General features: G+C 40.9%; 1 protein-coding gene across 1 annotated transcript in view; it reads left to right on the plus strand.

The window, feature by feature from the left end:
* Nucleotides 1-12,457, plus strand: part of DSCAM (DS cell adhesion molecule) — a 337,795-nt gene that overhangs the window by 201,439 nt on the left and 123,899 nt on the right. Inside the window, exons 6-11 of the mRNA XM_081199124.1 lie at nt 15-290; nt 4,253-4,549; nt 5,402-5,677; nt 6,462-6,740; nt 9,069-9,188; nt 11,496-11,669. Coding sequence (XP_081055250.1) covers nt 15-290; nt 4,253-4,549; nt 5,402-5,677; nt 6,462-6,740; nt 9,069-9,188; nt 11,496-11,669 — 1,422 coding nt within the window. The remainder of the gene's footprint in view (nt 1-14; nt 291-4,252; nt 4,550-5,401; nt 5,678-6,461; nt 6,741-9,068; nt 9,189-11,495; nt 11,670-12,457) is intronic.

Below are 12,457 nucleotides of genomic sequence, written 5' to 3' on the forward strand. Positions count from 1 at the left end.
TCTTGAATCTGTAGAGCCTCTAAAAGCCACTATCAGTCCGCGGAAAGTGAAGAGCAGTGTTGGTAGCCAAGTGTCCTTGTCCTGCAGTGTGTCTGGAACAGAGGACCACGAACTCTTCTGGTACCGAAATGGTGAAATCATCAACACTGGGAATAACGTCAGGATCATTGGAATCAATCATGAAACACTTATTATGGATGGCATGGCCAAAAGCGATGGTGGGGCATACCAGTGCTTTGTACGCAAGGACAAGATGTCCGCACAAGACTATGTTCAGGTGGTGCTAGAAGGTCAGTTGTCTTCTGTTTTAGGGTGCCCTGTGTATTTTCAAAAACTCTATATAAAAATGTGCATTGTAGTGACAACCCAACTGATCATGTCTTGGAAATAAATAGTTGCAGAAGTAGGTGGGGCTGATAGGTGCATCTGCTGCGAGCAAAGCCGGGACAAATTGGTGTCCAGAATTCAAGTGCTTTAGGGTGCATTCAAAAGTGGGGAAGAGTGTGCTATTTTTCTTAATTGTAATTCTAGAGTTTCTGTTGTGTTTTTAATATTCCTTTCACACTGCAGTACCCATTGTGTTATGGAACGGTGGCTTTTTGACCAATGTACCAGCATTTTGTGCTCAATATCATTTATAGCACTGGGCATGGCATGAGACAGCAACAAACGCGATTGGGCAACGTTGCTACTCCCCTACCCTTTCTATTCCTCCATGAAAACAGCAGGGGGGAAACTGTATGCTGGTGTACCACCCCAGATTCTGTCACTTTACTCCCACAATTTCCCAGGTTAAGGGTCTGCAGATGGATTTTTTTCTGGAATCCAATAACAGAAATTAATGCTAAACATGCACCATATTTCATTAGTTTTCTGAAAGTAGCTTTTATGTCATGTGAAAGCTCGGATATAATGCAGAATTTAACAAAGAAATGGCAGGGAAATGGAATGAACTGCCAAGTGAATGCAGCCATAGTAACCATTGTTACAATAATTCTTAAACTGTGCCATGCTTTCTGTCTAATTTTGAATACTTAGGCTTGCTTTCAAGGCTATAGATGAAAAGCTGGAATAGTTTTCTGGGCAGAGGTGCAGAATGAGCATGTTTACATATTTATTTCTTGCATCTCAGTTTTGCATTTAAGTGGCTTATAGGGCAGCAGGGTAGGCAGAGAAGCACCTTCCTCACTGACTCGGTGCTTGAAACCAAATGGAAAGTCACATTCACCAAATGAGTGTCATTGAGAATGGAAGGGGGAGGATGAGAACTGAGAACTGTGACACTGGATGGCTACTACAGTGTGTGGGATTGTGTGGGAGCCAGCAGGTGTGGGATTGTGTGTGTCTATTGCATCACAGCTTGGCTAACAGCCAAATCCTATGCCTCAAATCCAATGTAAATACTCAGAAGCAAGTCTCATTGTGTTCGAAAAGACTTACTCCCAGGTAAGTGTGCATAGGACTGTTAGCTATATAGGGCAATGTGAAACTTGGGATTTCAGTAGCATTGCGCTATAAGGTGCAGGTGCATTATTGACTTGCACCAATCAATCCCCTCGGGGGTGAGTCCAACCGCACTTCTTATTTTACATTTTTAACTTCACCAATTATTTATGGGAAATATGTGATACCAGGGCCTGGCAGCGAGAGAATGAATAATATCCAGATGGCATAGATGAACTGTGATAGAAGCACATTCTGCTGTTTACATCATCTAGCCTGTACATTTGGTTCTGATGGGTACCAAAATAACAATATAGTGCCAATAGTATAGGCCAATGATGACTTCAGTGCGTACCATATCTCTCTCCAAATGCCGTGGTTGCCTTTGTCTTTTCCCTACTAAGTCCAGTACTGAGAAGGGAAGAGTCTCTCTGGTCACACCCCTTTTCAAAAGCACTGTTCATGTACCTGCCTAGGTTGCTTAATAGTAAGAGCAACCCTGATAACAGTGATATTATGTGTTTATCATGTGGGCTTTGCCTACAAAGGTGGCAAATAAATAAAGTTTCTTTTTTTAAAAAAAAAAGGTACATATTTTTAAATGCATATGATACACTAGAACAGGACAGTGGATGTAAGAATAAAATGTGAGAATTAGCTAATATGTGTCTTAGAAAATAAAGCCTTCAGTAGTGTTAAACAGAAGCACCAACAAAACCACAATAGCCTTGTGTTTACAAACAAACCTTATGAGTGCTAGAAATTCCCATGTTTTGTTATTTACATTTCACCCCCAACTTTTTTTCTTTGGTAGAACAAATGTCTATTGAAACAGTAGCAATCATAATATGTAACTGACACCTTGTTCCACATAATAATCAAGTGAAGAAAGTAATCAATTTGTCTAGAAAGTACGAGGCTACAGTGCAGCCCATGGCATGCCCACTATTTTTAGAGTAGTCAGAGAAAAAGAAAGGAAGAGATTACCTGCCTAGGCCTAGTTACCTCAGCAACCATCTCCTGTGACTAAGAGAGCTTAAGGAGCATATTGATCATCTATAATGATGTCGAGAGAGTGCTGGTTATCAGAGAACGACAGCAGGAATGATTTCAAAGACACTCAGGTCTCACTGGGAAAATAATGTCTACTTTCATCTGAAAAAAGCCTGTCACTGGTTGTTGTTTTTTTTAACCTTGCACTGGGGAGGGGTGCAGAGGTGCAGACTGAGCATGTTCCCTGATTTATTTGTCGTGTGTCAGTTCCCATTCAGTATAAAGAGCCTGTTGGGGGTTTTTTTTGTCTTCTGAGAGATGACGGCGCTAATGCACAGAGAGAGGGTGGGAGGTGGTGGGTCTGTGTGTGTGTGTTTGTGTGTGCGCACCCACACACCAAGGAGTCGGGCATAAACACTTTTTGCTCTACTGCCTCACTTCTTCAAATAGGATTAGAATCAAGCAAGAGAGGGAAAGAAAGTAGGTGAATGGCTCAGCATCTGACCCTGTTGGAATATTTTCCTGTTTTAGTCTGCAGAAAATATCCAAGTGCTGAAGTTGCTTGTGGATCATGGTGCAGAGCAGATGAAGATTATGACAATTTTCATTTCCATACTGCTTTATATCTTTAAGGGAAAAAAATCTCAAAGCGATTTACAACACAATAAAACCTCACATGAAACAATCGAGAATAAAATATTACTGGAGAAAATACAATCAAAGCAACATAGTTAACAGGAAACTAAAAGATTATCTTAAATATTTCAAGATAAAACATTACGATAAAGGTCAACGGCAGAATGCACATTTAATGCAACAGAGTTAACGAAAAAGAAAGTCAAATATAAAATGCACATTTAAAATAGCATAAGTAACAGGAGAATAAAATATTACTATAAGCATAGAACATATCAGCTGCTGTTGCTGCCAGTCCTGCCCATAGTAGTTCATGGTGGGGTGGGTGGGTGTGGCTGTGGAAACTCAGGCTCAATGACCTAGCTCTGCACTAAGAGGCAGCACTGCTACTCCACTCCACCCACCATTGTCCTGCTGGTGATATGTGACGCTTGCAGCTCACATGCTCCTTTTTACCTGGCAGGAGCTGTGGGTCTCTGCTCTTCAGCTTAGACAAAATTAAACAAGGTCTCAGAGCAATTAAAGCAGTCCATCAGTTGGCTGTAGGCCTGTGCATTCACAGAATGAGCAGAGAGTTCTTATGTATTCAAAGAGCACCTTGTGCTTGTCACGTTCCATGAAGGCTATGAGGATTATTGATTAAGATTGACAACTAGTCTGGTTGTGTCGGTATGGAACATTCTGGCAGTTTGACCTGCCTAGCACTTTTGTTACCTTTGACCATGGTCATATCCACACATATATTTAAAGCACTATGATACCATTTTAAACAATCATGGCTTTCCCTGAAAGAATCCCGGAAACTGTAGTTTGTTGAGAGTGCTATTTAAGAACCATATTCTCCTCACAGAGCTATAATTCTGGAGTTCCTCAGGAAGAAGGATTGTTTGTTAAACTATCTAGGAACAGCACTCCACCATTTCTCCTGTTGCTATGCTGCAGTAAACTTTGGTTTGGCATTATGTGTCAGGTGAACTTGAGCTTGATTGGTAGCATTGTCAGGTAACTGGAATGTGTGAAATTGTGGTGTCAGGGGAAATGTGGAGAGGCTTGGGAGAGAGAAGAAGGAGCAGAGCTATGCTTCTTTTTAGTAGTGATTTATAAAACCCAAAATGCTTGGCACATGCATTTCCTTTATAGGCATCCCAGTTGACTTAGATTCTTTTTTTCCACCCTGTAGATGGAACTCCCAAAATAATTTCTGCCTTCAGTGAGAAGGTGGTAAGTCCAGGAGAGGGTGTTTCCTTAATGTGCAATGTGAAGGGAACACCTCTTCCTACAATCACATGGACATTAGATGAAGATCCCATAATTAAAGATGGCAACCACCGGATCAGCCAGATCATCACCTCTGAGGGAAATGTGGTCAGCTACCTGAATATCTCCAGCACTCAGGTCCGAGATGGCGGGGTCTATCGTTGTACTGCCAACAACTCTGCTGGAGTCGTCCTGTACCAGGCTCGAATAAACGTAAGAGGTGCTTGTCAAATCAGCTCCTCCAAAAACAACAAACAAATTCAACTCATTGTAGTAAAGGAGAAGATGACTGCATGCTATGAGCTTTGCCATGGAATGCTTAAAAATGACTTCTTTAATGCTGTTTCCATTTTTCTCTGCAATCTCATGTAGAAACTAATATATTACTAATATATCACTCTGACTGTAATCCTAAGCACTCTCCTTCCTCAGAATAAGTACCACAGAGGAGGCTTATTTCTGAATACAAATGCGTAGGATTGCACTAGCAATATGATATAAAACTGTCTCCCTGTACTAATCAATTTAGCTAATATTTTTCAATGTGTTTTCAATTTTTTGTTTGTTTTTGTTTTGCTTGCATGTCTTTTTCTTCCTTTGGAGATCCCACATTTGCTGTCGCTATCTATGTATATAAGACATTTTGGTTTATTTCTATGTGGCATAATGCCGATTACTCTGCATAAATCAAAATGAGCATTAAGTTGTTTGATGATCTCAAAAATACTAGACTACTGGTTCAGCTTTGTTTTTTCTTCCCCTCCTATATCTGACATTAATTAAATCTTCACCAGCCTTTAATTTGTAATTGAGCTCAGATTTTTATCATGTGTGTATTCCAGGGATGCAGGCACGTAGCAGAAGAGTTAATTAGTGTGCCTGCTGTAGGGCTAGAAAAACTAAAAAGCACCAAACGATTAGGAAGACCCCTTAAGTGGCTCTTTGAAGTAAAAACTGTCACAGGCTGTGATTTCCAGTATCTAAAAGAATTGTATATTTAGAAGAAATTAATATTTCCTCTGCTTAAATACAGCCTTAAATTATTTTCAAGAGTTTCCTTTTACCTTTACAGGGCCAGCAAGCATCCGACCAATGAAAAACATTACAGCAATAGCCGGGCGGGATACCTTTATTCACTGCCGTGTCATTGGTTATCCATACTACTCAATCAAATGGTATAAGAATTCTAACCTGCTCCCTTTTAACCATCGCCAAGTAGCGTTTGAAAACAACGGAACGTTGAAGCTCTCCGATGTGCAGAAGGAAGTGGATGAGGGCGAATACACATGCAATGTTCTCGTTCAGCCCCAGCTGTCCACCAGCCAGAGTGTGCATGTGACTGTAAAAGGTAAAGGAAAGTCATACTTGCAGAATCGGGAGCCAGGAATTGCGTTTGGTCTGCCTTAGCACATTTCAGTGAATGTGAAGCATCCCACTCTTGTCTACAAAAACACCAATGCATAAGAGCTCATATCGGTTGGTGTCTCCTCAGATATTATTCTAGTTTCCCACCAACCATTTCCATTCATAACCACCTTTAAAAGCACCAGCTACAGAAGCTTTGCTCAAATGCTGCTGTGGCTGGGAACCCATTGTGTTACATATCACATCGTGGAAGTAGATGACTGAGGAAAAGCCAAGCCATGTTGCATGTAGGTTCCTCAGGCTTTGTTAGCTAGCCCTTCAGATTCTGAGCTTCACATTCCAATATAGAAGCAGTGCAGTTTAAAGAGTCATTCCTTGCATTCCTATGCATGTCTAATTGAGTTCAATAGGACTTGCTTGCAGATGGGTGTGTATAGGGTTGCAGCAGTTTTAACAATTCCACCATTGCCTTAAACCCAAATCTATTTAAAACTGAGCGTTTTCTGGAGAACTTCAGGGAGAAACAAAAGGTATGAAATCACTGATTTGGAAAACATCAGCATTTTATGGCTAATCACCTTAATATTAGGCATTTGGGAATTAATTATTTTATAAAAAAATGGTATACTAAAACCTTCTTACTGTTATGTATTACATTACATGCCAGCTGTCTAGTTTATGATCACTTTACTTCACAACATTTTCAAAAATGTCAACACACTCTCGGTTCTTTAATGAATAGCATTTTCTTCTTCTTTTTGTTTCAGTACCACCTTTCATCCAGCCCTTTGAGTTTCCAAGGTTCTCCATTGGACAGCGAGTCTTCATTCCATGTGTTGTGGTCTCAGGGGATTTGCCAATCACAATCACCTGGCAGAAGGACGGCAGACCAATCCCAGCCAGTCTTGGGGTGACCATTGACAACATTGACTTCACCAGCTCCTTAAGGATTTCTAATCTTTCCCTCATGCACAATGGGAATTATACCTGTATAGCTCGAAATGATGCAGCAGCTGTGGAGCACCAAAGCCAATTAATTGTGAGAGGTAAGGTGATGTAATTAATCTGAGTGGTGACAATTAGATAGAAGTCAACAGTATTTTCCAATAACAGTTTTCTGATGGGACATACAAGCTTAAAAAGATATGAGGAGGCCTGCTGGGTCAGGTCAAAGGCTCATTTAGTTCAGCATCCTGCTTTCACAATGGCCACCAGATGTCAATGGGAAGCCTGCAAGCAGTAGTACTTAGTGCAGTAGTACTCATCCTGCCTGTGGCTTCCAGAAACTTAGAATATATTAGACTCTCTCCTCTCTTGTTAGAGTACAAACACCACAATAAGGTTTTTGTTTTGTTTTTTTAAAGAAACCTCAGAAGGCTTTTTATTTTGTGTGAAAATGTTGTATGGGAACCTAACCAACAATCTAGAAATGTTTTCAGGTACAGCTGGAAACCACATAATTTAATATATGAATTTTTTTGAAGTGCTGCTTCTTGGGTTCAATACATTATTGTGGTTAGATCATTTCCCACTGTGCCAATTATTCACTTTTAATTTGGAAGACGATCTGTTCTGCTATTGGGGAAATATTTTCATTTTGCTTGGTGTTTTAAGAATACCATCACAATTGTTCAAATACTGAGCTTGTGCGTGCATGATTATGGCTTGATGTGTTAGTTATTTGGTGTTCATCAACTGGCAGCCTATGAGCCAAAACAAGTTCACTAACCAAGACCATTGGTTCCTGAGTAGAGCTATTTAATGGCAATATTATTGGAGCGGGGTATTGCTTTGCTTTCTTTTTGTTTTTATTATGTATTTTGTGTTTCTCTTTTGTATTTTTATGTTGTGAACTTCCCTGAGATTTTTGGGTGAAGGGCAGTATGCAAGTTTAATATAAATAAATAAAAAGAACATTTTTTAAAAAAAATCCCCTTAGGTCTCAGGTTAATTTTCTTTAAAACACAGTACAAAGTGCCAGCTGTCTTAAACGGGAGAATCTAGCAACCACACCCGGTCAACTTCCTCTCTGTGCCATTGGGGCATTTTGCCTGATGAAGTTGTGGTTGGCTTCTTCTCTGTGGCACTTAGGTGACACCCGTCCAGCTGGTCACAGATCAGCACTGCCTCTGGTAGTCTCATAGCCCAGGATCTTGATCCCTCTAAGTCAAAGGAGAGCGCCAAAGACTACAAGGACAGAGAAAGCAACTCCCTAGAAAACAGTTTCCATAGTGGTTGCCCCACTTAGAAGCTTCTATGGTGAAAGAGCCCCAACAGATACCGATACCTTAATTCTAGCTCTGGAGGAGATAGCTTTGCTTTCCTCCTTGGACATAGACGACTCCTTCCCTGAACTACCTGCAGTCCCAGATAGCTTTGCTCTTCCACCATACCCAGGGACTGCAAGTAACATCTTAACCCTGACAGGGTTAACACCTGTACTAGAATGCAGAGTATTCTCGTTTTAATATTGCAGCAAGTACACATTGAACTGCAGATATAAGGCTAGGCCAAATAGCCTTCTTCATATAGGCAAGGAGAGGGTTGAATCAACCCTTTATGCTGCTCGCTACAGAGTTAAGCAGTCATGTGGTCACTCCATTGCTTGCTCAGCTCACCTGTCAACACATGATGAAGTGCATTTAATTTGCAAAACTGTTAGTATGCTGACAATCGAGCTGAGCTGGTGATGGAGACTCAAACAACTGGTTTGCCATGCAGTCAGCTTGGCTCGACCCACAGATTGCTGGACATGGACATTTATATGAATCAGCCTGCACTTTAGCCCCTAGCAGACATTATGAGGAAGGGTGCGGGGAGAGGAAAAATGAATAAATTTCAGAATGATCAAGTTGCATAATCTAGGGTATGCTGAAGGAAACCATTCTGTAGATCTATATGAACTCATCAACAGAGACAGGGTAAAACCCTTCTCTGGCTGCTTTCGCTATTGTTGACCACAGTAGTCTATTGGAGTGATTCTGTGGTTTGTGGGTGGGCAATCAGGGGCATTATCAGGAAATAGCATTGGAAGCTTCTCATTCAGTCCTATGTTAATAGTGCTATGGGGTCCCACAGAGTTTTGTCTTGGCTTCCATGTTGTATAATATGTATACGAAACTGCTGGGGAAGTGGAATGTGGTGTCACTGATATGCAGGTGCTACCCAGCTCCATTCCATCTGAATTAGGATGGGTAGCCTATGTAAGCTGTAACAAGTACTCATTTTGCCATTCCCAAAAGTTACTCAGTGAGCTTTAAAGTCATCTGCATCTCTTGCATGCACCTTAAGTTCTTGAAAAATACTTTATCATTAGTAGAACATTCTTTCTGGCTCTGCAAATCATTCTTTCTTTTCTTTTTGTTCCCCTCCAGTTCCTCCCAGATTTGTGGTTCAGCCAAGTGATCAAGATGGGATTTATGGAAAAGCTGTGATACTCAACTGCTCTGCAGAAGGCTACCCTGTCCCCACAATTGTCTGGAAGTACTCCAAAGGTATTTCCCCACACTAATTATATGCCATTTTTTCCCGTGTATAACACGCCCCTGTGTATAAGACGACCCCTATTTTGGGGGAATCCAAATTAAGGAAATGGGGGGGGGGTTTGCCCCAATCACTTCTGAAAGTCTCCTACTCGCAGCTGCCACCAATCGCCTGCCCCCCTCACTGATACCCATGTATAAGACGACCCCCAATTTTTAACATTGTATTATACTAAAAAAAAAAAAAAAAAACAATTTTATACACAGAAAATTACGGTACAATAATTGAAAAATCTGAAGTGCTTTATTTCAGTTAACATGTATAGTTTACAGAAGGGATTAATACCTCTGTGTGCCCAGTATAATTACCACATTTAAACGAATACATCTCTTCAGAAAGATGTTGGTGATGCTGGTGGCCAAAAGTCAGCAATTTCCTTGCTTGCATACGGTCTGAAAAGGAACAGCCAGTCCTCATTACTGTATCACAAATAGCTTTTGAAACTACCCTCCATTTCAGAAAGAATTTGTCATGTAATGGGCAGGTATGGTTGCTGTTTGAAGGAGGGGACATTGCAAGTCCAAATACCTCTTGGCCTTATTACACTTTTTAATAGTTCTTTGCATGCTGATTATTATCCCTTACTAATTTTTTAATAGGGCACCACTTTGGAGTTCACCTTGATAAATATTTTAGCCATACTTGGTAGTCCCCAGTAATGCATATATTATGTTATCTGTTTCTGATTTCTCTCTCTCCATTTCCCATTATTGGTTGACCAGATACAGTGTTCTTAGATCCTTGATGTGAAGACTAAACAAAAGTCCAGTATTGTTGTTCTGATTTCCAGTATCCATCCTTGGTACCAACTGATTATTATTTTTTAATGGAAGAAATCCATGGGTAGTACAGCCAATCATATCCTTTCAGCCCTTTGAAAGGTCAGGCAGCATTAGCATACCTAGTAATTTAGTTCATGAGTTACCTAATGCATTAATGTTTTCTGTTCATATAACAAGAGTATTATTTCTGGCCCTACTTGACTCTAGCCAAATATATGCAGTTGGCAGATTGTATTTATTTTTTAACTTAAAAGGCATTACATGGTGGATGGTGTCCTACCTAATTTTCTTTATGACATATTTGGGTATCAAAGCTGATTTTAAAACAAAAACACCAGCTCCAACCTTTCAGAACCTACATGTTCTTTTGAACTACTAAAATTTAGACCTCAGTGCCTTTTAGCCTTTGATTTCTTTTTTTAAAAGGCACTCAGAAATCTTATGGTTTTGGAAGCTGTTCATGAGAAGAATGAGAACTATGAAGTAGGTTAAATGATCTTTCTCAATGGGTCAGCTAGCTTGTTAGCCTTTTAGAGCTTACTGTTCAATATCATTGGTGTTGTAACCATATTTGACTGTCACTTGGATATCACTGTTCTAATACAATCAGGTAGCCAACACTTGCCATTGTTGTTCCAAGCACTATGTGCTGCAGGCGCCCTGAAAATGATGTTGCCAATGCAGTTGCAGTGGGCCCTACCCCATCGTCTTCCATCATCTCAAGGAAGATTTACATGGGGACTTTGCAAGACATTCCCAAGGAGTTGTGCCCAGGTCCTCCATTGTTACAGTTCTGGAAGCATCTGCAGGCCTTGACTAGCCTGAAGAACATCTGTCTGCTGGCATGTACTGGTACATGAGGGCAGGGGAACTGCTTCCAATGGTTTCTTCCACACCACTTTGGAAATATCAAGATGGAAGGAACCACATGGGCAGCATAAATATCCTAGTTTCCTTCCACAGAGGCATTCCACTGCTTCGTTTCTTGTTTGCTCTGTGTTCTGTTCCCAATGTTAGTTCTTTTTTTTCTTTTTTCTTTTGGTGTCATGAGGATTGCATACATTTCTGGATATTCAAGCATAAATTGAGCATAATTTAGCTATCAGGGAACTAAATAATCATAATAAAAATAAGTTTTATTATTTATACCCCGCCCATCTGGCTGGGTTTCCCCAGCCACTCTGGGCAGCTCACTGCACTAAACCACAATAAATATGGTTGTCAACCTAAGTGCTTTATTTTCAATCTGGCTCACAGTGATTATTACAAGCATCATAAGAACGCCTTTTTCTATGTGATTTGATTTATAACATTTTGGCATAAAGCAGTCTCTCCTTCCTCCCCCCCCCCCCCCAAATTTAGTGGTGGGTTCTGAAAATCCTAGGTCACTTGAGTTTGGTTCTGTCCACGGTAACACTCTTCTCCCCTCTTGTGTCTTATTTCCACCTTCCAATTCACCTTTTATTCTTGCAATAGGTGCTGGAGTCCCCCAGTTCCAGCCAATTGCATTGAATGGGCGCATCCAGCTTCTCACAAATGGCTCCCTGTTGATCAAGCATGTGCTGGAAGAAGATAGTGGATACTACCTCTGCAAGGTCAGCAATGATGTGGGGGCTGACGTCAGCAAGTCCATGTACCTCACTGTTAAAAGTAAGAATTTATTCCTGATCCAAGTAATAACTATTAAGTTGCAAAGGCATATCTGTAATCTCCTGTATTTAAATATATAGACAGAAAATGCTGGGTACAACTAGAGGAAGATTAAGTGTACAAGGGAGGGGAAGAGTTGACTTCATATCAAACATTTCAGTCAACTTCTGGGACCATATTTGGAGCCCCTTGGAGTGGTCTTACCTGGGGCTCCTACCTGGTGCTTCCCATATGTTTTATTGGAATGTATTTATTGCATTTATATCCCACCTTTTCCTCCAAGGAGTTTGAGGTGGTATACAAGGTTCTCCCCCTCCTCCTTTGCTCCCCACAACAACCCTGTGAGGTGGGTTAGGCTGAGAGGCAGTGACTGACCCAAGGCCACCTGGGAAACATCATGGCTGGGTGGGGCATTTGAACCCTGGTCTCCCAGGTCCTAGTCTGACACTCTAACCACCACACCACACTGACTTGGGGGGAGATATAACTCCCATCAGCTCCAACCAGCAGAGCTGTGGCTGATGGGAGTTATAGACAAAAAATATCTGGAGGGCACCAGGTTGGGGAAGGTTGTCTTAGGGTATGGGACACCTTTTGTATTACATTGATATATTAAACCAAGACAGAGTTGATTCAAATCACTGCATAGTGCTTAAGAATGCTTTCACTAGGGGATGCTTATTCATTATTTTTAGTTTTCATAATGACAGCATCTCAGCTCAAGGTCCCCTGTTTCAGTCACTATGAGAACTGATGACTTCTCAACAATAGCATGCATCCTTTGTTCT

This window comes from Podarcis bocagei (genome assembly GCF_964188305.1).
Source record: "Podarcis bocagei genome assembly, chromosome: 6".
Classification (NCBI taxonomy): Eukaryota; Metazoa; Chordata; class Lepidosauria; order Squamata; family Lacertidae; genus Podarcis; species Podarcis bocagei.